Genomic DNA, 24,333 nt, shown 5'->3' with positions numbered 1-24,333 from the left:
AAATGTTGATAAATTACACTAAATCGTTTTGTCTTTTTTTGAATAAAATAAATAGTTCAACTATAAGAATTACATACATAAAATGTAATAGTTAATTCATTATTTATTTTTTAATATAAGCATGTGCGCGTGCGAGATCATACTCTATTTATAATAAATCGAAAAATTAGATAAATTTATGCCTAATACAAAATTATAGTCTTGATTCGCTCTCAAACATTGAAGTAATCACTTTATTTTTCGGTATTCGATATTCGGTATTACTTCGACACCATAAACATAATGAGCCTATGAAACAACCAATATTAGTAAATGATAATTATATATATATATATTACATATATATATATATAGTCGTATCTAGAAAAAAAACGTATTTTCTCACCTGAAATTTATAGCTTTTCCTGCGAGCAGCCGATTGCACTCATAGTATCCTCTAAAGGCAATGGCATGTATTCACTTTCATTATCTTCCTCAGTAAAATCGTGATGATGTATCCTTGGAAAAGCTTTCATATCGCCGAAAGGACCTCGTAAAACAAAGTAATGCACACTGATCGGATATGTTATTTTGTTTTCAGAACCAGCTGTTAAAATCAAGTCAGTGATTAAATATTGAGATAAGAATTGTAAATACTATACAAGTTATCGGGAACACAATAAAATATGTCACAAAAATTGTCGACCTGAATGACAAACTATATATTGGTATAATCAGTAGTGTTGTGCTAATATTTTTTAACCGGAACGCTTAAATTTTTTAACCGGAACGGTTTGTTTCCGTTCTGCTCGAGTTCCATTTCAGTAGAATAAAAGTTCCGGACTCCGGTTCATGGTTCGGAAAAACGAGTATAATAGTACGTGAATGAGTAATAGTATTTGTGTACATAATAGTACGAGAGTATATAACAGTGATTGTAAATATAATAGTACGAGAATGAGTAATAGTATTTGTGTACATAATAGTACGAGAGTATATAATAGTGTTTGTAAATATAATAGTACGTGAATGAGTAATAGTATTTGTGTACATAATAGTACGAGAGTATATAACAGTGTTTGTGAATATAATGTAGTACGTGAATGAGTAATAGTATTTGCGTACATAATAGTACGAGAGTATATAACAGTGTTTGTAAATATAATATAGTACGTGAATGAGTAATAGTATTTGCGTACATAATAGTACGAGAGTATATAACAGTGTTTGTAAATATAATGTAGTACTTGAATGAGTAATAGTATTTGCGTAAATAATCGTACGAGAGTATATAATAGTGTTTGTAACTATAATATAGTAAGTGAATGAGTAATAGTGTTTGCGTACATAATAGTACGAGAGTATATAACAGTGTTTGTAAATATAATATAGTACGTGAATGAGTAATAGTATTTGCGTAAATAATCGTACGAGAGTATATAATAGTGTTTGTAACTATAATATAGTAAGTGAATGAGTAATAGTGTTTGCGTACATAATAGTACGAGAGTATATAACAGTGTTTGTAAATATAATATAGAACGTGAATGAGTAATAGTATTTGCGTACATAATAGTACGAGAGTATATAACAGTGTTTGTAAATATAATGTAGTGCGTGAATGAGTAATAGTATTTGCGTACCTAATCGTACGAGAGTATATAATAGTATTTGTAACTATAATATAGTAAGTGAATGAGTAATAGTATTTGCGTACATAATAGTACGAGAGTATATAACAGTGTTTGTAAATATAATATAGTACGTGAATGAGTAATAGTATTTGCGTACATAATAGTACGAGAGTATATAACAGTGTTTGTAAATATAATGTAGTACTTGAATGAGTAATAGTATTTGCGTAAATAATCGTACGAGAGTATATAATAGTGTTTGTAACTATAATATAGTAAGTGAATGAGTAATAGTGTTTGCGTACATAATAGTACGAGAGTATATAACAGTGTTTGTAAATATAATATAGAACGTGAATGAGTAATAGTATTTGCGTACATAATAGTACGAGAGTATATAACAGTGTTTGTAAATATAATGTAGTGCGTGAATGAGTAATAGTATTTGCGTACCTAATCGTACGAGAGTATATAATAGTATTTGTAAAATAATATAGTAAGTGAATGAGTAATAGTATTTGCGTACATAATAGTACGAGAGTATATAACAGTGTTTGTAAATATAATATAGTACGTGAATAGTACGAGAGTATATAACAGTGTTTGTAAATATAATGTAGTACGCGAATGAGTAATAGTATTTGCGTACATAATCGTACGAGAGTATATAACAGTGTTTGTAAATATAATATAGTACCTGAATGAGTAATAGTATTTGCGTACCTAATCGTACGAGAGTATATAACAGTGTTTGTAAATATAATATAGTACGTGAATGAGTAATAGTATTTTCATACATAATAGTACGAGAGTATATAACAGTGTTTGTAAATATAATGTAGTACGCGAATGAGTAATAGTATTTGCGTACATAATCGTACGAGAATATATAACAGTGTTTGTGAATATAATATAGTACCTGAATGAGTAATAGTATTTGCGTACATAATAGTACGAGAGTATATAACAGTGTTTGTAAATATAATGTAATACGTAATGAGTAATAGTACTTGCGTACATAATCGTACGAGAGTATATAACAGTGTTTGTAAATATAATATAGTATGAGAATGAGTAATAGTATTTGCGTACATAATCGTACAAGAATATAACAGTGTTTGTAAAAATAATGTAGTACGTGAATGAGTAATAGTATTTGCGTACGTAATAGTACGAGAGTTTATAACAGTGTTTGTAAATATAATGTAGTACGTGAATGAGTAATAGTATTTGCGTACATAATAGTACGAGAGTAATAACAGTGTTTGTAAATATTATAGTACGTGAATGAGTGATAGTATTTGTGTACATAATAGTACGAGAGTATATAACAGTGTTTGTAAATATAATAGTACGTGAATGAGTAATAGTATTTGCGTACATAATCGTACGAGAGTATATAACAGTGTTTGTAAAAATAATGTAGTACGTGAATGAGTAATAGTATTATAATCGTACGAGAGTATATAACAGTGTTTGTAAATATAATATAGTACGTGAATGAGTAATAGTATTTGCGTACATAATAGTACGAGAGTATATAACAGTGTTTGTAAATATAATATAGTACGTGAATGAGTAATAGTATTTGCGTACATAGTAGTACGAGAGTATATAACAGTGTTTGTAAAAATAATGTAGTACGTGAATGAGTAATAGTATTTGCGTACATAATCGTACGAGAGTATATAACAGTGTTTGTTAATATAATAGTAAAGTACGTGAATGAGTAATAGTATTATAATCGTACGAGAGTATATAACAGTGTTTGTAATAATAATTGTAATGAGTAATAGTATTTGCGTACATAATAGTACGAGATTATATAACAGTGTTTGTAAATATAATGTAGTACGTAAATGAGTAATAGTATTTGCGTACATAATAGTACGGGAGTATATAACAGTGTTTATGAATATAATGTAGTACGTGAAGGAGTAATAGTATTTGCGTACATAATAGTACGAGAGTATATAACAGTGTTTGTAAATATAATGTAGTACGTGAATGAGTAATAGTATTTGTGTACATAATAGTACGAGTTCCTTGTTTATATTAATACATATAAATTTATCAAAAAATAGAAAAAAAAGTTTTGATCAATCATAGTTCCGGAACGCGTTTCGGTCCAAAAAAAGAAGTGTCAGAATGATGTTCCGGCGCGTTTCGGCTCAACAACACCACTGTGCGTAATGACAAAACGCTTATTACGTTGTCGTTCAACTTCCTGAGACACCAGTTTCAAGAATAATTTAGAAAAAGTTTCTAAATAAGAATATTCATACTTATTAATATATAAATATAATAAATAATTATCATTATTTATCATAATCTTTCGAGAAGTAAGCAGAATTGGTGAATCACTCATTGGAGTGACAACTACATATTCCTAAATTAAAATTTTGCACAATTTTTTTTTATAAGTGAGAGTGTATGTGTGCGAGCGAATGAATTAAAAGTAAGAGCTAATAGAATATTGTATTCTGATTGCTGATAAAAATAAAAATGTTAATAAAAAAATATATTTTATGGGTACCTGGTATGTAATATCACGTTCCGAGCTCTGTGTGGGATCTCTCTGGCAATTATTGATGTGCGCTTTGACGACCCACTGATTGTTGAAGGCCGAAAATCGGGAAGTTTCGTAAAAGAGTTTATGAACAAATTCATCTGTGCGATATGGCTTCATTTGCAAGTCTGTGATACAAAAAAATCATATAAATTTAAACAATATCCAAACAAAATAACTGAACTGATTGTTCTTACCACTAAAGATTATCTTTTCGTAAGATAGAAGATCAAATATCTGATCGTACAACTTTTTTCTTCCTGTGTTTTTTGATCCATAACCTAAGTTCGTAAAAGTAATTAAGATATTAAGAATTTCTATTATTGATAAATAATGATATCAAATTCTATAAACCAAACCTCAAGTGCTTGCATGACCTCAGCGCCTGATTTGTGTGGGTGAACGCAAATCATTTCATGTGATCCCATTTCATGGACTGGTCCTCTCCATGGGCACCCGATACTGATCATTTATGGAAAAAATCACATGATATAAATGCATTTAAATTAATGGTTTCTAAATTCGGAGCGGTGACGCAACGGCGTCGTATATTTCGATGTTAGAATTTGGTCCTAACTAAATGAATGTAGAAATATAGTACGAAAAATAATCAATACATTAGAAGGATGCAAATTTTTAACTTCCCGTAGGGCAAGTTATAGTAATCGCAAAAAATCGAAAATGAAAATTTTTGCATTTCTCGACGATCCAAAGGTTTCTGAATATTTTGGCATACCTTAGAAAAAATGGATGTATATATGTGTGTGTGTGTGTGTGTGTGTGTGTGTGTACGTGCGGATACAAATTTTCGTCGACGATTTCGGGAACACCGATCAACCGATTTGAATAATTCAAAAAACATTCGATTCGTATTTATAAGGAGACGTGCTGATTAGTTTTTCGCGAAGGCAGGTCTAGCCATTCCGAAGATACGAGGCAAAAAGTGCCAAAAACGGTAACTCAGTTTTTAAGAGAACGGAGCGTCCGATTTTAATAATTCAAAAAACATTACTTGTATTGACAAGGTGAAGAACCGATCAAATTTTCATGAAGGCAGGTCTAGCGGTTTTGGAGATCTAATGAAAAAAGTAAAAAAAAATGCCATTTGGCGGTCAAAAATAATCACTAGACATATGCACATCTAATTATCAGATAATTTTTAGAGATTTTAACAATAAGTATAAATCTGGTTTACATTCCTATGGGTTCCGTGCCAATGTTTACGCGTTAGACGTCGACACGGCGCTTACGCGGTTTGATATTTCGTCTTTATGCAGTTAAAGCAGTACGATTGCTTTGAAAAAAAGTTTAGATCTTTCAAAATATGTCAAAATAAAGAAAACATTTTTTTTTTCAAAAAAAATAATTAAAAACAATTTTGTCTAATTGTTTGTCAAAAATCTTGTTTTTTCGAAGTAATTTTTTTTCAAAAATGTTAATTGTTTTTAAAAAATAATAATTTTTGGTACGGAAAGTTCCAGCAATTTGCCTTAAGGCACGATGCCTTAATTGCCTTAAGGCAGAATTCCACTTACAGCTAGTTTTTAAAGTTATCCCAGTTAGCAACAGATCAGACGATTTATAAGAATAAATCTCACCGGCTGTACTTGCACCCTGTTAAGCGTTCTTCGCATTCGGCTTCCTCATGTCTCTCAAGAGTATTCCTGGGAAACGCCCGCGCGCAGAATTGGCAGTCGCTGGGCAATTCTGATACTGCTTTCTCGACTGCCAAATTACGTGAGGCCGAGTTCTTGCTGAATTCGACACGACAATTTGGACATGTTGCGATCTCGTCACGAAGGCGTGCATCTGCAAGCACGTGTGTGAAACAACCAGCACACATCAGATGGCCATTCGTGCACTGAAACACGAGCATATACAGACAACGATAAAGAGACAAAACATGTCGAATGTGATTATTTACAAGAATCGTTTTTTTTTCGTTCAAAATTTTGGTGAATATTCGAAAATCGCTCTTTAAATTCAGTGACAAATACTCGGCACATTTCAATACATCAGACATATTTTAACCAAAACATCTACGTCGTTAGGACATAGTTGTTGTTGAATAAATATGTATAAATGCAATGAAATGGCAAGAATAGATTCATATTTATTTGTGAAATTATTGAAAATACATCTTTAACTTTAAAAATTAACATTATTAATTCTTCGTAAACATCAATAAATATAAGAAAAACAATCAGCTAGTTTAATGATCTCAACTTTCCTATGATCTGCAAATAAATAATAATTAAACCGATTTATTTAATTTATATTATATACTATCTCTGTCAAATAAAACAAACTACTACTACTACAATATAAAATAATAAACATCTATGGAAAAATATCATTTAAAAACTGCATTTCAATTAAATTTACCACTAATGCCACCGCACCTAATAGAACACCTGGAAGCAAAAAACAATGTCAATCGTTAAATATTGATTTAAAATTTACATTGAAATGCACATTATTTTACTTCAGCATAAATCATTATATAAAACAATTCTTATAAGTATAACTAACATTCTATTATAAATAAAGAATGTTAAAAATATTATCGAATTTTCAATCGAAACATTTTTAACAATGATAAATTTTGCACTCTAAATTATTCACTATTAAGTAAACATTCGCAAAATTTACAAAAAAAAAATAGAACGTAGTTAGTTCTTAAAAGAAGAAAGAAATATGTGAAATATATTTTCGCAAACCCGAATCTTCCTGAAATGATAAATTAATAATATACAATAGGATACATTTAAATAAAATGAAATAATATGCAGGAACAGGAAATTTTTGGTGTGGTAATCAATATAATATAATTCTTTTTATTAACAAGCGTACACTTATTATACTTACTGGAAACCTCACACGATGTTACGATTCTCTGAAGATATAATCACACGGATAAAAATAATTCATACATTGCGCATAAGTAATACTTATACATTAATATATATATAAATAAAAAACGAAATATTCACAAAACTATAAAGAACTGAAAGAGTCAAGAGCGTTGAAACAGTCAAACAGCAACATATATTTTCAATAAAATATGTTTATTTATATTAGTTAATTACAATAATCTTAATATAATTGGACCCCTATGCGATACACGTCATAATGTATAAATAATAAACATACAATCATTGCAGATTAATTAAATTACTATTATATAGTGAATACATCTCTCATTCGAAGAAAATTTTCAAATCATCGATACAATATACACTTCATTGATTAATTCATATTGTTATTGAAAATCATAATAAGTAAATATCAAAATGACATAAAACTAGAACTATTAGTACAATCTTGACTCAAAATAATAAATAGTCTAATTTTACACTTCTTTCATAATAAATAGTCTAATTCTTTACTTAAAATACAAAATTACATTTCATTCCGTAACAATTAATAGTAATAAAAATGATAAATGCCTAGAAATTTGATTTTACTTTATATAGTACATTTTATAGATTTAGTGTTACATAATGGCCTCCATTTTGATGTTATCGTACTAACTACGCAGTTTCTTTGACAATGAGTTATTGAACATGACATCCGTCAAAAATGTTTTTAGATATAATTACATATAAACAATAGTAATATATTTCAGTCATTATATTTGTATATTCATATTCAAATGTTGATAATATCGAGGGTTTAAATATCTACGTGAATACTACATGGGTATACGTCAAAATCAGCTGATAAGTACTTACTTGATAAACAGCAGCTTTTGGGAGATCCAAACACACCGCGCAACATAAAATCCCACCCAATCTACTCTCTAATTTATCGTTCTTTTCGTCATTCTTTGTTGTTATTTTACGCTTTTTTCTCTCAGGTTCACAGGAATCTGAGAGCTTTTCAACATTTTCCGAAATTATTTCGGGCTCGCCACTCGTAGAGGCGGCTTCAATTTCGCGTTCGGACATTATAATTTAATAAGATGTAAGCTCTAACTAAAAGGTCGTGTCAGAAATATAAACAATAGAACAAACTTCTATATTAACAAATTTGTACAACAAATGAAAAGCTGTTATGCGACCCGTCACACGTAATACTCATAAATTACTTCTCTAACACAGACGCGACTTACGTCAACATAAGCAATGTCGACATCAGCGCCACTTATCCTCAATTACAATTGATTACAACAGTAGTGCCAATGTAAGTTGGGTGACAGCTGTTGTATTAAATAAAAGTGTAAACTGTAAAGAAAGAGTATTAAATTAAATATTATGAAATGTTTATCACATAACACAATAGATAATTGAAGGTAAAATAAGCATTAGTCATTTTTTAATGGTATTCTCTAAAGATTATAAAAGTTAATTCGAATCGAATATAAATTCCTAAAACCATGTGACAATCACTTTTTTGAAATAACTATTATATAGAGAAACATTATTTTATAAAACTAAATATTTATTGATATATATATATATATATATATATATATATATATATATTCAAATATTTTATATTTAAATATTTTTCAATTTAAAATTATTTCTCAATGTTGGCCATCTTGTGACGAGACCGATCTAGCCGCAGTCGGATTTATGTGCGCTTCTTACTAGGCCTTATGTATAATGCAATGTCAGTTTGAAACTTCAATTAGTGAATAATGGTTTTCTAAAGCACGTAAAGTGTGTATTCTACCCTGAGGTTAATTACTATAGTAAACATGGCTATTGGACATACTCGGGTTGTCCAAGTGACAAATATCGCACCTCAGGCGACCAAAGACCAGATGCAAACACTTTTTGGTTATCTAGGCAAAATTGATGATATTAGATTATATCCTACAATACGTGATGTATCATGTCCAGTTCAGTCAAGAATTTGTTATGTAAAATATCACGACAGTTCATGTGTGGGAGTAGCACAGCATTTAACTAATACAGTATTCATTGATCGCGCATTAATTGTTATACCGATGCCGAATGGAGATATTCCAGATGAAATGAAGGCCTTAGAGATGTCCAGCAATGGCACTATTGTACCAGGACTTCAACCATTAGAACCTAAGTTACCTTCACATGTTGTGAACACGGTTGAGGGTTATGGATTACAGCAGATCATTCAGACTACGGATCCTAGACTGGAGGAGAATGGTTTGCCCAACTATCCACCTCTACCAGGAGGTTATGACCCGCGAAAAGTAGAAGAAATTCGTCGAACAGTTTTGGCAATGGAGTTGGACCCCAGCATTAAGTCAGATAAGATAATAAAACATTTTTCAGCGGCTGGTGAAATTAAATATGTGCGAATGTGTATTCGTGATAATGTGTTAGAAAAATATGCATTGATAGAGTACTCTGAACAAGAATCAGTTGTGGCTGCTTTAAAACTACATGGTACTCAACTAAACGGAAAGACTGTTAAAGTTTATCATTCGTCTCAAGCAATTATAAAACCGGAAACTAAAAGCAATGAAGCAGCTCAAAGAGAAATCGAGGAAGCTATGTGTAGAGTAAAAGAAGCACAAAGTTTAATTTCAGCTGCTATTGATCCTGTAATAGGCATGCTTTCTAAAGATAAATCAAGTTCTAGGCATCGATCAAGATCTCGTTCTAGGGAAAGATCTAGAAGACGTTCCAGATCACGATCCAGACGTCGCTCCAGATCAAAAAGGCGATCTAGATCTAAAACCAAATCTAGAAGATCTAGATCTAGAACAAAAAGATCTCGTTCTAGAACAAAACGATCTCGCTCTCGGTCAAAGAGATCTATTTCGCGCTCAAAACGGTCCACCTCAAGGTCGAAAAGGTCCGCATCACCATCGAAAAGATCTTCTTCTCGCTCTAAAAGGTCATCATCATTGACGAAAAGGTCTCCTTCACACTCCAAACAATCTCCTACTCGTTCTAAAAGATCATCTTCGCGCTCTAAAAGATCGGTCTCACGGTCCAGAAAATCACCTATAAAAAAATCTCGATCACCATCAAAACGAAGATCTCGATCAAGAACTAAACGTTCACGATCAAGAACAAAAAGAAGCCATTCTAGATCCCGAAGATCACGTTCAAGAGACAGGAAACGTCGATCTATGTCTAAAGGTTCTCGTGCTTCGCATAGATCACGTTCCAAATCAAGAGGAAAATCTTCGAGATATGATAAAGATAAACATAGAGATAGAGATCGTAAGAAGGATGAAAGGAAAGAAAAGAAATCATCTCGTAGATCAAGATCAAAGTCAAGGGATAGAAAGAGAAGTAAATCACGAGATAGAAAAAGGTCAAAGACCCCATCAAAATCTTCTAGGAGAAGAAGTCGCACTCCAAAAGAATCGAGAAAAAGGTCTAAACATTCTGAGAAAGATGAATCAAGAGTAGCAAGAAACTATGATGAAGAAGAAAAGGGCTTTGATGATGTTTTTGAAGACGGAAGAAGAGATCGAAAAACTACTAAAAATGGAAGTTCAAAGTGCTATGGTGATGAAGAACTTAGAGATATCAGATCAAAAAGCAAGAGCTTAAAAGAAAAGTATGCTTCGGATAGAGGTTCTAGTATGGAGTCTGCTGAAAGGGAACACTCACCTGATAAATCTGATAATATGGATATTTCAAATTCTCCATAACTTTTATTGAAAAACTAATTAATTATATGGCTTACATAATTTGAGAAAATAATAATTTATAATTTTCATATTCAATTTCATGTATTTTTTATGTATTTCTCAATAGTTGTAAATGCCGATAGAAAATAAAAGGTAATTTAATTTTTTCAGCTTGTGTTTAGATCAAGAATCTTTTGTCTATTAATGTTTTTTCAGCCAGGTTCCTCTTAGCAAGTGATTTTGTAACCAAAGCGAGAATCTGTAATAGAAAATATATAAACTAGTTGGGTTGGTATTTAGCCTTGAGGCAAATTACATGAACTTCCCGATATGTGTAAATAATCGACTTGATCAAAAAAATGTGTAAATAATATACTTCATCAATCCTACTTTAAAAAAAACGATAATAATTTTAGCAAAGTTTGACGAATTTTTAAAATTAAACTACTTGTTGTAAGGCCGTAATATTACAGTAAGTTCTATAAGACCATGATGTATATCGCCAAAAAAAGTTCCATGAAAAACGGCTTAAATTTTTTTTTAACAGTTAATTATAAGAAAACCGCTCGGTAGATTTTCACCTAAAATTAATCAGTACTATTCCCATCTAATATCTTTCGAACAGTTTTTGATTTTTCAAAATCGGTTCGGTAGGATGAGCTTAAATGTGGATGAAAATTTAACACTTTTTTTCAACATTTAATTACAAGAAAACGGCTCGGTAGATTTTCACCTAGAATTAATCAGCATCATTCCCAAATGATATCTTTCGAACAGTTTTTGATTTTTCAAAATCGGTTCGGTAGGATGAGCTTAAATGTGGACGAAAATTTAACACTTTTAACAACATTTAATTACAAGAAAACGGCTCGGTAGATTTTCACCTAAAATTAATCAGCATCATTCCCAAATGATATCTTCGAACAGTTTTTGATTTTTCAAAATCGGTTCGGTAGGATGAGCTTAAATGTGGACGAAAATTTAACACTTTTTTTCAACATTTAATTACAAGAAAACGGCTCGGTAGATTTTCACCTAGAATTAATCAGCATCATTCCCAAATGATATCTTTCGAACAGTTTTTGATTTTTCAAAATCGGTTCGGTAGGATGAGCTTAAATGTGGACGAAAATTTAACACTTTTTTTCAACAGTTAATTACAAGAAAACGGCTCGGTAGATTTTCACCTAAAATTAATCAGCATCATTCCCAAATGATATCTTTCGAACAGTTTTTGATTTTTTAAAATCGGTTTGGTAGGATGAGCTTAAATGTGGACGAAAATTTAACACTTTTTTTCAACAGTTAATTACAAGAAAACGGCTCGGTAGATTTTCACCTAAAACTAATCAGTATCATTCCCAACTAATATCTTTCGAACAGTTTTTGATTTTTTAAAATCGGTTCGGTAGGATGAGCTTAAATGTGGATGAAAAGTTCAACACTTTTTTTCAAATTACGAAGAAACGGCTTGGCAGATCGTTGCACAAAACTGACAAACGATAGTCCTCACCGAAATACATCAAATGGCTTTTAAATTTCTAAAATCTGTTCAGGCGTTTTTGAGAAAACGTCGATCAAAAGTCTAATTTTGACAAATGCCAAAAAGAACATACTGATTTTTGCAAACTTTGACGAATTTTTAAAGCTGAACCAGTTGTCGTAGGTAAACTATGGTATCTTTCGTCAAAATAATAATCATAAAAATCGTCAAAATTTTTTTTTAAAAAACTTTATTACAAGAAAACGGCCCGGCCGATCTTTACCAAAAACTAATCAGCACGATTCCCAACCAATATCTATCGAACGGTTTTTGAATTTTCAGAATCGATTCAGAATTGCGGGCTAAAACGTGGACGAAAAATTTTTCACTTTTCTACAATTTACAAAGAAACGGCCCGGCCGATCGCCGCACAAAACTCAGAGACGATAGTCCTCATCGAGATACATCAAATGGCTTTTAAATTTTTGAAATCGGTCCAACCGTTTTGGAGAAAACGTCGATTTACGGCAAAAAATCTGTTCACACACACACACACACACACATACACACACACACACGCACACACACACATACTTTTTCCAAATTTGGTCTCATTCGATTCAGAATGGCTCGAAACGTCGAGAAAACATAAAATTAGCGATTCGGATTTTTTGATGAAAACATAAACTTCTCCTTCGGGAAGTTAAACATTAGAACAATTTTAAAAAAGTTCTGACAATTATAAATGTTGTAATTATAAAAAAAATTATATTTGAATATTATTTAATTAGTTCCTATTGTTTCTGCAGTTTGAATGTCACAAGTACTATTTATTTTTACCTTCATAATTTATTGGATAATGTAATTAATTCTACAAACTCACTTGAATAATAATAGCGACTGTCACTGAAGACACTGCTACATTTTCACATCCAATCAGCGTCACAAGGAACATCAGTAGCTCAACGGTAGCCCAAGTCCATTCCTGGCCGTACCAAAGGACAGCATCGAATGCATGACCGCCATCAGGATAAAATACGCCTCCTATTTTCGGTGGTCCATCGACGGTGCCTGCTATTACAGTGCTCTCGGCGTCTAGTAAACGTTCGACTGGGCCTCGTTCGCGTACCTCGTAGTCCAGGTCCCGTAACGCCTGCGGCCGCACGCGACACTACCGTCGGTCAATGCGAGTTTTTTTTGTCGCAAAGCGTCATAATATCGAATAATGATTCAGGAAGCGAATATCATGGTTTAATATGATAAAACTGATAAATCTGAACTCAAACTGGTACTAATTTTCAGTACATAAAATTCTAAGATAAATCAACAATATTTACCGAAAATAACGTGACTAACGTTCTATAAGTAATCTGCATAAAAATTTGTCAAACTTAATTGTTGGAGTTCTGTTATTTAATAAATAAAGTGCTACAATAATTTTAATAAACCTCATATTTGAATAAAAATTTCTATACTAATTTTTCCTACTTCGTAGCATTTTTTATTCACAGAATTCAGAATTATTTAAATTACTTTATAAATACCACTGACTTCTATTTGCCGATAACAAGAACATAATAAGCGTAATATATGCAACCAGATATTCACTTATTAAATCATCTATATATCCAATATTCAAACTCATTTTGCATATAATATACTACTAATTTATAGTGATGTGTTATATAATTAATATGCATGATGTATAAGGTTTTTCACATGGTGAAAGATGATGAAATATTTTCAGGCATCCATCCAATAGTAAGGAAAACTAGTGGGGAGTATGGCATCGTGCCTTAAGGCAAATTGCTGGAACTTCCCGTACCGTAACGAAATGTTCGAGGAATACTGAATGTTTTCAAATAGATTATTATAAATATGGTCTAATATTTATAAGAATTATATAAACTGAATTGCAAAGTTGAAATTATTTGTTTAAAGTATATTAGAACTATAGTCAGAATTAAAAATAAAATCTGAATTATTTTCGATATACAAAATGAAATTTCTTTTGAAAAAAAAAGTTGAAACAAAATTTTTTTTCCAAAATCAATTATTTTGTTAAGACAAGCAGAAAGTTCTTTGAATCATTTAAATCGGACGCTTAGTTCTCTCAAAAACTGCCATTTTTTACACATTTAGCTCCGTATCTTCGAAATGGCCGGGTCTGTCTTTGCCAAAAGCTAATAAACACTTCTCCCAATCATTACTAATTGAATGTTTTTTAGATCATTCAAATCGGATGCTCCGTTACTGCCGGACCTGCCTTTACCAAAAACTAATCAGCTCATCTCCCTATCAATAGGAATCGAATGTTTTTTGAACCATTGAAATCGGTTGATCCGTGCGCCCAAAAACGTGACTGAAAATTTGTATCCATACATACATAAACACACACATCCATTTTTCTGAGGTATGCCAAAATGTTCAGAAACCTTCAAAACGTCGAGAAATGTAAAAATATTCAATTTCGATTTTCGGCCCATTACAGTTACCTTACGGGAAGTTAAAAATGTAGAAAAATTACTTTTTTAAAACTGCAAACATTTCAAGTCTGGTTTTGGCTCAACTTCAAATATTTCAAAACGAAACATATACATTGAGAAATTTTCAACAAATAAAGCGAATAAAAAATCTTATAATAGCACAAATGTGAGAAAGTACTCGTTTGTTTTTGTTATGTCTTTCTTATCTTTCACTATCTGAAAAACCTTATACGTCCATGTGTAATAGATATAACTTTTTTTCGTATATATTTTGGGTAATAATGATTGTCTTACATGATCTATAAATGAAGCCAGAAATCTATTGATATTCCTATAAGCTTGCACGCATTTTTCAATTCGTTCGGAATCGGACATCGCTCTGGTGCCAGTAGCTCTTCCATACCTCCCTTGCTCCGTCAAAGGAAATGTCATTTTACGATAATAAGCTCTGTATATGCAAAAATATATTTTAAAATTTATTAATTTATTTAATCGTACACCGCAATGTGAATCATGAGTGAATTTACCTCAAAGCTGATGGCAAGCGAGCAGTAAAAGTTTGCTGCGTCGAGTCTTTCAATAAACCTCTTGTTCCACAAAGACCTTGCTCTTCCCTTTGCAATTGTAGTAGCATACTTCGCATATCTGTATCGGCAAATCCATAAGGAGATCTAAAATAAGTGGATAACTAGTTTGTTTTTAAATTTCGTTTTTTGTACAATGTTTAATTTCATACCTTCCATGTATATAATAACCAAATTGATCCAAAGAAACAATCAACATTGATATATTAGCTAGGCTGCATAAATCTACAAATCTGTAATCATACAGCAAATATTGTAATATAATGAATATCAGAACACTTGATTCAAAATCAGTGATTATGAAAATTAGACATCAAAGGATTTCATCTAGAAAATTAGATTATTATGCTTACCCAACTAATCCAGCATTCATGTATCTTTCATAAATGCCTAACCTCAGCAGCATTTGTAAAAAATATAAAGATAAGTATAATAAGACCGAAAATCCTAATAAATCAGTCTGCGATAAATTATTATGGGATAACCCTAAAATCTGAAAAAAATCATTTTTATGCATTTTCAATAACTACATAGTAAATTATTTTTAATGTAGTTACTTCGGCAATTATAGCAACAAGCAAAGCATGCCCGAGACCATGGACTTTGCGGAAGACTTGGAGCTCATTCCACTCGTTCGCGACTAAATAACTTCGCCAAACGCTTATAGGTGGTGGTGGTCTGAAATCATTAAGCAATTATTGAAGTAATAATTCAAACTTCTGCTAATTATTTAATGCAAAATGTTTTTCCAACAATTACGTGATGTCATCAGTTGTTTCTCGATTTGTGCCCGTTGTGTTGGATATTGATCTTGGTAAACAATTCATTGCTCTTGGTTTTTCCCAATCAATTAGAAATATATCTATAGTTAACTGATGGTGTAATATTTGAATCACTTCTATGATCTGCATAATCAAGTGATCGTATTTATATACAAAAAAGATCATAAATTTAACATGTAATTATTTCAATGTTTACCTTTAATGCTAGTGCAACAATTAAAAATGCCTTTATTAAATATTCTTCTTCGTCGTTCCTGGATACAATTGACATTGCAGTTGATGATTGCAAAGTAAAGTACAACATTCTGGCCATAACTCCACATAACAATGCAGAAAGTAGCAGGGCATCTGATATCTTACCGCATAAAACTAGAAAGAACCTTATAAACCCATATATATTGAACACGGGAAGTCCAGAACGTCGTGAATAAGACCACGCTACTATAGCAGACCAGAATATTGCCAAAGTAGACAGGGTCAAAAGCATTGCCTAAAAAATATTATGCATTTAATAGATTTAATTAATTGGTCTACAGTATACTGTATAATATATTATACTACTGACATATATGGATGTTATTAAGCTCCAACTGCTTGTGTATCTAATCTCCGAATGTATATTTACAAACTCATCAGGTTTCCATTCTTTTATTTTGTAATTTACCAATAAAACTGGAGTGTAGATTTTTCCAGGAGCATCAGTACGTAGTTTAACTAGCAAGATGAGAGAAGATGCATATCGAACTAAGCCAGTGTGGTATCGGCGTTGTGGATAAGAATCGGTTAAGAAGAATCTACGCACTAATATCCAATTGGACGAATCCTCATTCTGGAATAAAACACTAATTTGAAAACACCGTATATTTAAAACAAATTTGTTCAAAATCTATGAGACTGTAAAAATTCTCTTTTAGAGTAGTTCGCATTTATATAACTTTATGAAACATATTTTAAGTTTTAATAATACCTCATCATATGTGTGACCCATATTTTCAATTAACACAGGCACGGGTAGCATGTAATCTAAATCACTACTTGGATCTTTATAATTAAGATATAATTCATGAAGTACACCTGCTTCTACATTTTTGAATAGGTGATGCATAGTGACGCGACATTTGGATGTGAGGGGTTTTCCAAACGATATATCACTTTGATAATATCCCGGATTACCTGTAAAGAAGAAGGATAAGAGATTTATTTAAAACATGCAACTACAAAAAATAATTTAATAATCTGTGTTACCTTCACAAGGATCCAACCAGCCAGGAGTAATAAATCGGGTAGTTATATTTTCACCATTTGCAGCGTAACTAACCAAAGTCAGGTTTAGAGGCTTATCCTGAAAGTAAATATTTGAAATAAATGAATTGTTTTTATTTTTAAATTCAACTATCATCAGAAAATGTATTAAATTTATTTAATGTTAGAAAGAGGACGATAGTTTGATTTAAGTATAAATTAAATTTGTATATACATGTAGACCAAAAACAGTATCAGGCTTTCGTCTATTTAATTCTGCATGAGCATCTCCTTCTTCATACATGATTTTAGGCAGCTGCATACCATTTGGCATTTCGGGAGGCCACAATGAACATGGTAGCCACAATTTTGAATAAAGTCTTAATGCGCAAAGATTACCTAAGCATTGGCAGCCTGATGTCATTTGCAACTACAAATAGAAAGCAATTTTAAATAAAATTAAAACTATTCATGTTATAATTTTACCTTGCACTGAAACAAACACGGCATCAGATGTTTCCTAATGACTTGCGAATCGTAAGAGTAATTTCTAAATGTGTGATCATTTTCACCCCATAGATTACCATATAAGGTTTTCGGAATGCATATGTTTTCTTCAAAAATATGAGTCTTATTAGGGCAAGTACAAACACGTTTTAATTCATTTCCAATTAATATTTGTGTTGTGCACGGAACACATTTTTTCTGATCAACTGTCGGTCGGAAGCCCGGGGAGCATTTGACACATTTCAAATTATTTCTAAAGGTTCCATTTTCATAGGTATAAACTGAAATATAAATGAAATAATCATAGTTATTTTTTGATCTAATAAAAATCAACGTGGAATAACATAAGCATGATCAAAATATGAAGTTAATCAATATAATGAATTGCAAAAAAACTGGAAAACATTTATATTGAGCCGTAAAAGAGTTGCAAAGTAAAGTATATAGTAAAGTAAATAAAGCATATGTATATATATATATATATATATAAATTTATTTCGACGATTAGCTGCAAATTATATAATATATAATTAATAATAAATTAATTATTATTATTAATTAATTAATTTTATTAAAATTATATATAATTAATAATCCGTGGATAGATATCTTTGAATAATCTTTGTTAAAAATAATCCGTGGATATCTTTGAATATTATAAATATATCATCTAAAAGATATTATTCAAAATAAAGGCGTGAGAAAAAAGGATATTTAACAAAAAATATGCAATACATTAAATATGACATAAAACAATTCAAAATATGATAGCAATAGTGGTACGAAAATAGCAATAGGATAAATTAAACTATGGTTTTGCCAAGTGCCTATTAGTGAATAGTGATGTAAAATAAAATAATTATAAATGTTTTTCTCAAATTGAATTTTGCGTACATATGCGAATTTAGAGCTAGTTCAAGAGCATAGTGTCGGTTATATATTAATAAATGTATGTATCAGAACAAGTGTCATATTTTATTGCGTTTATAATATTCAGAGCAGACCGCACACGTGTGCAACCAGCAATCTGTATCAATACAATACAAGTAATATCAGATCATGATATTATCAGAGCATCCAATACAGTTTCAATATATTTTCTATCGAATTAGATTATATTCAGATTTTTTATTATCTGTTTTCATTAATGCAATACACTATATACAAAAGAATCAACCTTAACCTTCAATTTCATCATTGCCGCATCTCTGGCAGGTCACGGATTGACTTGTATTTCCAATAAATATTTTTGTAGGACAATTCAAAGAAATGCATGCTAAACTATATTCATCGATCATATGATCACTATTAGCACATCCAGAACAGACAGGATTTACATTTAGTCGATCCCACAAATACTTTTGTCACACTGGAACTGTTACATGCGCACGATAAACCTAAAAATTCAAATAAATATCATTAAAATCGAATATACTGAATAAAATAATGTTTGTTCAAGTTTACCGTTATGAGCTGGTTGCAAATACTTATTGCTATCGCATTTTAAACACCTAAACGATAGTGAATTGAAATATTCATCATTTTTACATAACTGCCTATTGCTGTACAATAATATTTCACTTGTAACATATGAATGAATGTTAAGAAGAATAAGAAAACAAATAAAAAATTGATTATTCATTATTTTGTTATCATTTGTAATACATCGTATAATAATACTTAAGCAAAACAATAAAAGCACAACAATACGTAACCATGGAGATCGATATTTTGTGCATGAAAATAAAATTAGATGGGGTTGGCTCGTCTCATATATTTTACATGTAACTAGGGCGGCCTTCCTAAATTATAAAAATAAATACAGGGTCGCACTTTTCTTAGAAAATAATTATAAAGAAACTATTTGTACTCAATTGAGTAAAAAATGCACTTGCACTTTGAAAATGTCCGCATATTTTTCACAGTATACTCTTTTTTTCAACGATCGTACTAAATTAATTTAGTACGAATTTCAAAGTGCAAGTGAATTTTTTCTATAATATATATGGCATATTTACAGTTGAGACGATTTTTCTGAAACTCGACCAAAATCGCGTATTATGCGGAATGGGGACAACATGTTAGCATATTATGCGTGAAATTGCTTTAAGCATGCTCGGCCAAACGGCTGTCTGCATATATAAATAATTATATATATAAATATATATATATATATATATATATATATAGATGTGTGTGTATACATACTAAAATATATTTAAATAAGATTCTATTAATATTATAATATGTTCCACAATTATTCCTCAATTTGCCTCTGATGTTTTACTCGCATGTACGAACAATATAAACCAGAAGTATAAATAGAGATGCTTTAGCGATGCAAAAAATAAATATGCTTCATTGATTTTACCATAATTAAAATTGGGCATTGCATTTCAAATTATCTTTGGAAGGTAACATCCATTCTACATATATATAGTAAAACTTATTTAAAAATCAAGTAAGTTTAAAGTATTGATAAAAATAAAAACAAGTTATTTATATATTCTACTAAGTATATTTTTATTTATATACACACATATATACTATTTTAATTAATTTAAATATTTACAAGAATTTTTATCTTTATATCTTATACAAACTTTATATTGAATTAAAACATAAACAAAAAATGGCATTATACAAATTAACATAAACATTGAGTAATCATTATTTCAAATAAACTAACATATGAACACTAATAACAAAACTAATCCAATAATATGGCAACTATAAAAATAAAATCATCAGTATTTCATTGATTGTACATCGAGCATTGCTGGATATATTACATCAATTCATATTCGTAATTGTGAATCTATTAAAGACGTTATACTATAACATATCACTTAGAACTTAAATACATGCAAATGAAATAAATACTTGAGTACAAAAAGGCATAAATAAATTTGGTTTCGAGTCCTGAAAGTTATACTTATATCTTAATAGACTTACTTATACAATATGTCATGACTCTTCTGTTTATATTTTCAGCAATGATTATAATTTTTAATTTCGATCAAAGGAATCAGTCAAACCTATTGATTATTAAAACAGAATAAATATCAGTCAACATTTTAATATAAAACAATATTAATGTGTTTTAAGAGGACTACAGTTTAATAAAATTTGTCATCCAATCCTAGCCTTAAATTGCATGGATGATTTGGATAAGTTACAAAAATTATTTTGGCATTTTCTACATATATTTGTAAGCTTCTAGACACTCGAAAGCTTTTAACATTCGCACTTTATTATTATATTTAATTTTAAGTATGTTTATAGGCTTGTTTTGGTAAAATTTATACATACATATTTTTATATTTATAATTATTTTCAAGTATAATCGCTTGTATATTCTTTAGAATTAAGCTTCAATTTCATAATTTTCTCAAAAATTGTCAATATATACAAGGAAGCTTTAAATTTGAGAAATCTAGTTAGGCTCATAAAAACCTTAATAAAAGAACTAATTTTAAAGTAAATATTATATTTAAAATTATGAACCTCAATTAAATTAGAAAACATATTAACGGCAAGATATTTTACCAACAAGCTATATTTTTAAATCTCAATTATGTGGTATGTGAATCTAGCATATAAATAATCAATCTACATTTTAAAACAAAATGTGAATAAAAACAACTAAGTTCATTCGTTAATAGTGGATTAACCTCTATTACTACATGTTTTAATAATTTGTACTGATTGATATAATTATATTTACAAGCTATACAATTTGGGGATATAAAGGATTATAAGTAAATTTTATTTTGAATAAAAAAATTCTATCCATTCATTCAATGTTTATAGAAAATTGTTTTCGATTTTATAATACTAGATTTCATAATACGGATAAACGTAAGTAGATTATATATTGAATATACACAATGCATTATTACAAAAATATTTTATTATGAATGCTGTTATACTATAAACAAAGGAAAACTGTTTTTTGCAGATAATTTAAGAGTTCGGGATTTTAACGTATTACCAATGATTTGCATTATAACTAGATAATGTCTAGAAAATAAGTCATTGAAACTAAATTATAGAATGCATTAACAGTTTCAATGTTTAAGTAGTGATAAAGCATTATAATGAAAAGTTTAACTTATATTTATAATAGAGATCTTATAGCCTGAATTCATTTGTTGTGTCACGTAATATTAAACAAATACAAATACCTATATAATACAATACAATCACATTCAATTTTCATACTTATTAAAAATCATATCAGTCAGATAATAAAAAAATTACATAAGTAATAAAAATAAATCCTAATCGGTAGAATTATTCTTTGGTAAAGAATATATAAATGACAACTGCTAAAGTCGAACTCACATTTTTGTCTTATTATGATGGCACTCATCCTGATAAATCATCATCAAATCAATTATATACATATATTTTTTTTTAAATATATGAAGTATTCAAAATATAAAGAATGGATTTGCAAAATATAACCAGCTAACTGCGAGCATACATATAAAATATGTATAATACATTTCAAAGTATTTAAAACGTTTAAAAGTTTAAAGTTTAAAATAAAAACATGAACTTATGGATATCCATACGTAAAAGTACTATTTCCCAAAAATATGAAGAAACTGTTCAACTGTTCAACTATTTATACATAAAATTTCATTTAATAACACAAGATGTTTTCTTCTTTAGCAATGTCACTGTAGGAATGATCAATGAGAAAATTAAAAAAAATTGTAAAAAAATACAATTTAACTATATACAAATAAAAGATGAAAGATGAAATAAATAAATTTATGATAACAATATAAAAATACGCGCTTTATAAACTTCATTAGAAGTATTATTATCTACAGAAGACATTTGGAAGTCATTTTTTATTATCATTTATACTATAATTAAACGCAATTTATCATTTTCATTCAGAAATACTCGTGGTCTAGATATGAGTCATTTGAATTTATATCTATCACGTTTAATAACTAAGAGAAATTATTATTTAACGGAAAAATATCAATAAAAATTACTGACAAATCACAATAACTTTGTAAAATTATACATGAACATTTACGCTAACTTAATATTACGGAGATCATAGTATTTATAACAAATTCAACACAGTTCAAAATTTCTCTATTTACACATACAATTAAACTCTTGACTATGAAATCACAAGTTTTAAATACGGGCTTATTAATTATTAGGCGGCATAAAAAATTTGCTACTTATTTTAATAAACTTAATATAAAAAATGTGACAATTATCAATTCACATAACTTATTGCAGTACTTGTATAAGTTTATTTTCCGGAACAAACCTTGAAAACCGTTGTAATCTGGAATTCTCATTCTTTCTCAATATAAAATATTGAAACGACATTACGCACGTAAATATAAAATGTACATAACAACATACATTTAATTTATTGCAAAGGAATATTTTGCAAATTGTTAAGATAATATCCAAAATATTATTGAATTAAATTCAATAATGAATTAATATGTGTGTGAGATTGATTACCATGAATCAAAGAAACATTCAAACAAATAACCATAAAATAAATTATTAGAAAAAAGTATACCAACAATTAAATGAAATAATAATTACAGAATCACCAAGATCTTCTCAAGTTTCACCCAAATCTCTCTTTAACCAGGAACATCAGCTTCTTTTTGCCTTTGTATGCCAATTTCATATTTTCAATTAGTTGTTGGAATTGTGTGTGGCCATCATGTGCCAAAATAAAAGTATCACGAGCTTTGCCTAAGAAATCGATGAAATCTCCATAATGTCTTGGCGAAATATGAGTTAATCGCGAATGCGTAGTGTTTATGTACGCTGATACGGCGGCGTCCAGAAGTTGCCGTAGGGGCGGCCGGTCGTATGATAAAGGTTTCAAGGCAGTACAACTTCTAGAGGATGATCTGCTGTGATGATGATGGTGGGGATGATGATGTTTGCCTGAAAATAAAAACAATAAATTTTATATTGCTTTTCTGAAAACTGCTACATTGATTATCTATGATTATCGATCGCATGAAATAAATGTGATCGAGGAGGAGGATATACTTGGATCCCTTACCTTCGGGAGGTTGACAATGTGGTGCCGCCATGCTACATCTTCTCAAAATATCAGAAAGAACGGTGGCACATTGCACATTTTTCACCAACAATGGTATCATAGAAGATAATTCTGTTTTACCCAAAGAATGAGATAAGGCGCACGCCCAATGAATATCGTTGATTGCTGGATGTGTATCCTGTAAAGATATAGAAATAACGTCAACCTCAGTTTTAACATAAAAGAAATTTAAATTAATTAAAATTGTTATCAGCTATTTGTACCTGATTATAAGCTAAATGAACATTCTTCATGGCTAGTGCAGCCAGTTTATAGGCCCTGAATGGATGTCCCCTGTGTTCCATGTAACGCGCTATAGTAAACAGTTGACTGGAGGTCATAATGTGAGCTGCAGCGTCTATTACAATCTGGTAAGCT

General features: G+C 30.0%; 4 protein-coding genes across 4 annotated transcripts in view; 1 reads left to right on the top strand and 3 right to left on the bottom strand.

Annotated features, from left to right (window-relative positions):
* Positions 1 to 128: 128 nt before the first annotated feature.
* Positions 129 to 8,269, bottom strand: LOC113363302 (cysteine and histidine-rich protein 1 homolog). The gene is given in 9 exon segments (XM_026605796.1): positions 129 to 288; positions 386 to 428; positions 431 to 572; positions 4,135 to 4,310; positions 4,380 to 4,436; positions 4,439 to 4,463; positions 4,542 to 4,644; positions 5,781 to 6,043; positions 7,917 to 8,269. Coding segments are annotated over 9 exon segments (1,053 nt in total). The 5' UTR covers positions 8,133 to 8,269; the 3' UTR covers positions 129 to 260.
* A 481-nt stretch (positions 8,270 to 8,750) lies between these two features.
* LOC113376547 (probable splicing factor, arginine/serine-rich 7) lies at positions 8,751 to 10,932 on the top strand. The gene has a single exon (XM_026616506.1). It carries the CDS (start codon positions 8,888 to 8,890, stop codon positions 10,781 to 10,783), a length of 1,896 nt encoding a protein of 631 aa, XP_026472291.1. The 5' UTR covers positions 8,751 to 8,887; the 3' UTR covers positions 10,784 to 10,932.
* An 8-nt stretch (positions 10,933 to 10,940) lies between these two features.
* Positions 10,941 to 17,849, bottom strand: LOC113382667 (meckelin-like). Its single transcript, XM_026620909.1, has 14 exons — positions 17,826 to 17,849; positions 17,575 to 17,769; positions 17,343 to 17,439; positions 17,065 to 17,270; positions 16,762 to 16,926; positions 16,294 to 16,587; positions 16,075 to 16,220; positions 15,873 to 15,993; positions 15,669 to 15,808; positions 15,468 to 15,548; positions 15,259 to 15,402; positions 15,026 to 15,179; positions 13,129 to 13,398; positions 10,941 to 11,021 (listed from the first exon to the last, which is right to left on the bottom strand). The coding sequence occupies exons 1-14, from the start codon at positions 17,847 to 17,849 to the stop codon at positions 10,941 to 10,943; spliced, it is 2,118 nt and encodes a 705-aa protein (XP_026476694.1).
* A 5,497-nt stretch (positions 17,850 to 23,346) lies between these two features.
* The window catches only part of LOC113382655 (zinc finger SWIM domain-containing protein 5-like), a 1,479-nt gene continuing 492 nt past the window's right edge, over positions 23,347 to 24,333 (bottom strand). Inside the window, exons 2-4 of the mRNA XM_026620901.1 lie at positions 24,180 to 24,323; positions 23,904 to 24,094; positions 23,347 to 23,746 (exon numbers count right to left, since the gene is read on the bottom strand). Coding sequence (XP_026476686.1) covers positions 23,467 to 23,746; positions 23,904 to 24,094; positions 24,180 to 24,323 — 615 coding nt within the window. The 3' untranslated portion in view covers positions 23,347 to 23,466. The remainder of the gene's footprint in view (positions 23,747 to 23,903; positions 24,095 to 24,179; positions 24,324 to 24,333) is intronic.

This window comes from Ctenocephalides felis, unplaced genomic scaffold (assembly GCF_003426905.1).
Source record: "Ctenocephalides felis isolate EL2017-DRISC unplaced genomic scaffold, ASM342690v1 CF-g0.4_SCAFFOLD_00845, whole genome shotgun sequence".
In the NCBI taxonomy this organism is placed as follows: Eukaryota; Metazoa; Arthropoda; class Insecta; order Siphonaptera; family Pulicidae; genus Ctenocephalides; species Ctenocephalides felis.
This window is presented reverse-complemented; position numbering and strand designations above follow the sequence as displayed.

Coding starts and splice junctions, on each gene's coding strand:
- LOC113376547 (XM_026616506.1), top strand. CDS start 8,888: ATGGCTATTGGACATACTCGGGTTGTCCAAGTGACAAATATCGCACCT.
- LOC113382667 (XM_026620909.1), bottom strand. CDS start 17,849: ATGCCGTGTTTGTTTCAGTGCAAG. Junction 17,440..17,574: donor ATACTGTTTTTGGTCTACAT/GTATATACAAAT, acceptor ATTTACTTTCAG/GATAAGCCTCTAAACCTGAC. Junction 15,180..15,258: donor CGCTTGCCATCAGCTTTGAG/GTAAATTCACTC, acceptor TTGCATATACAG/AGCTTATTATCGTAAAATGA.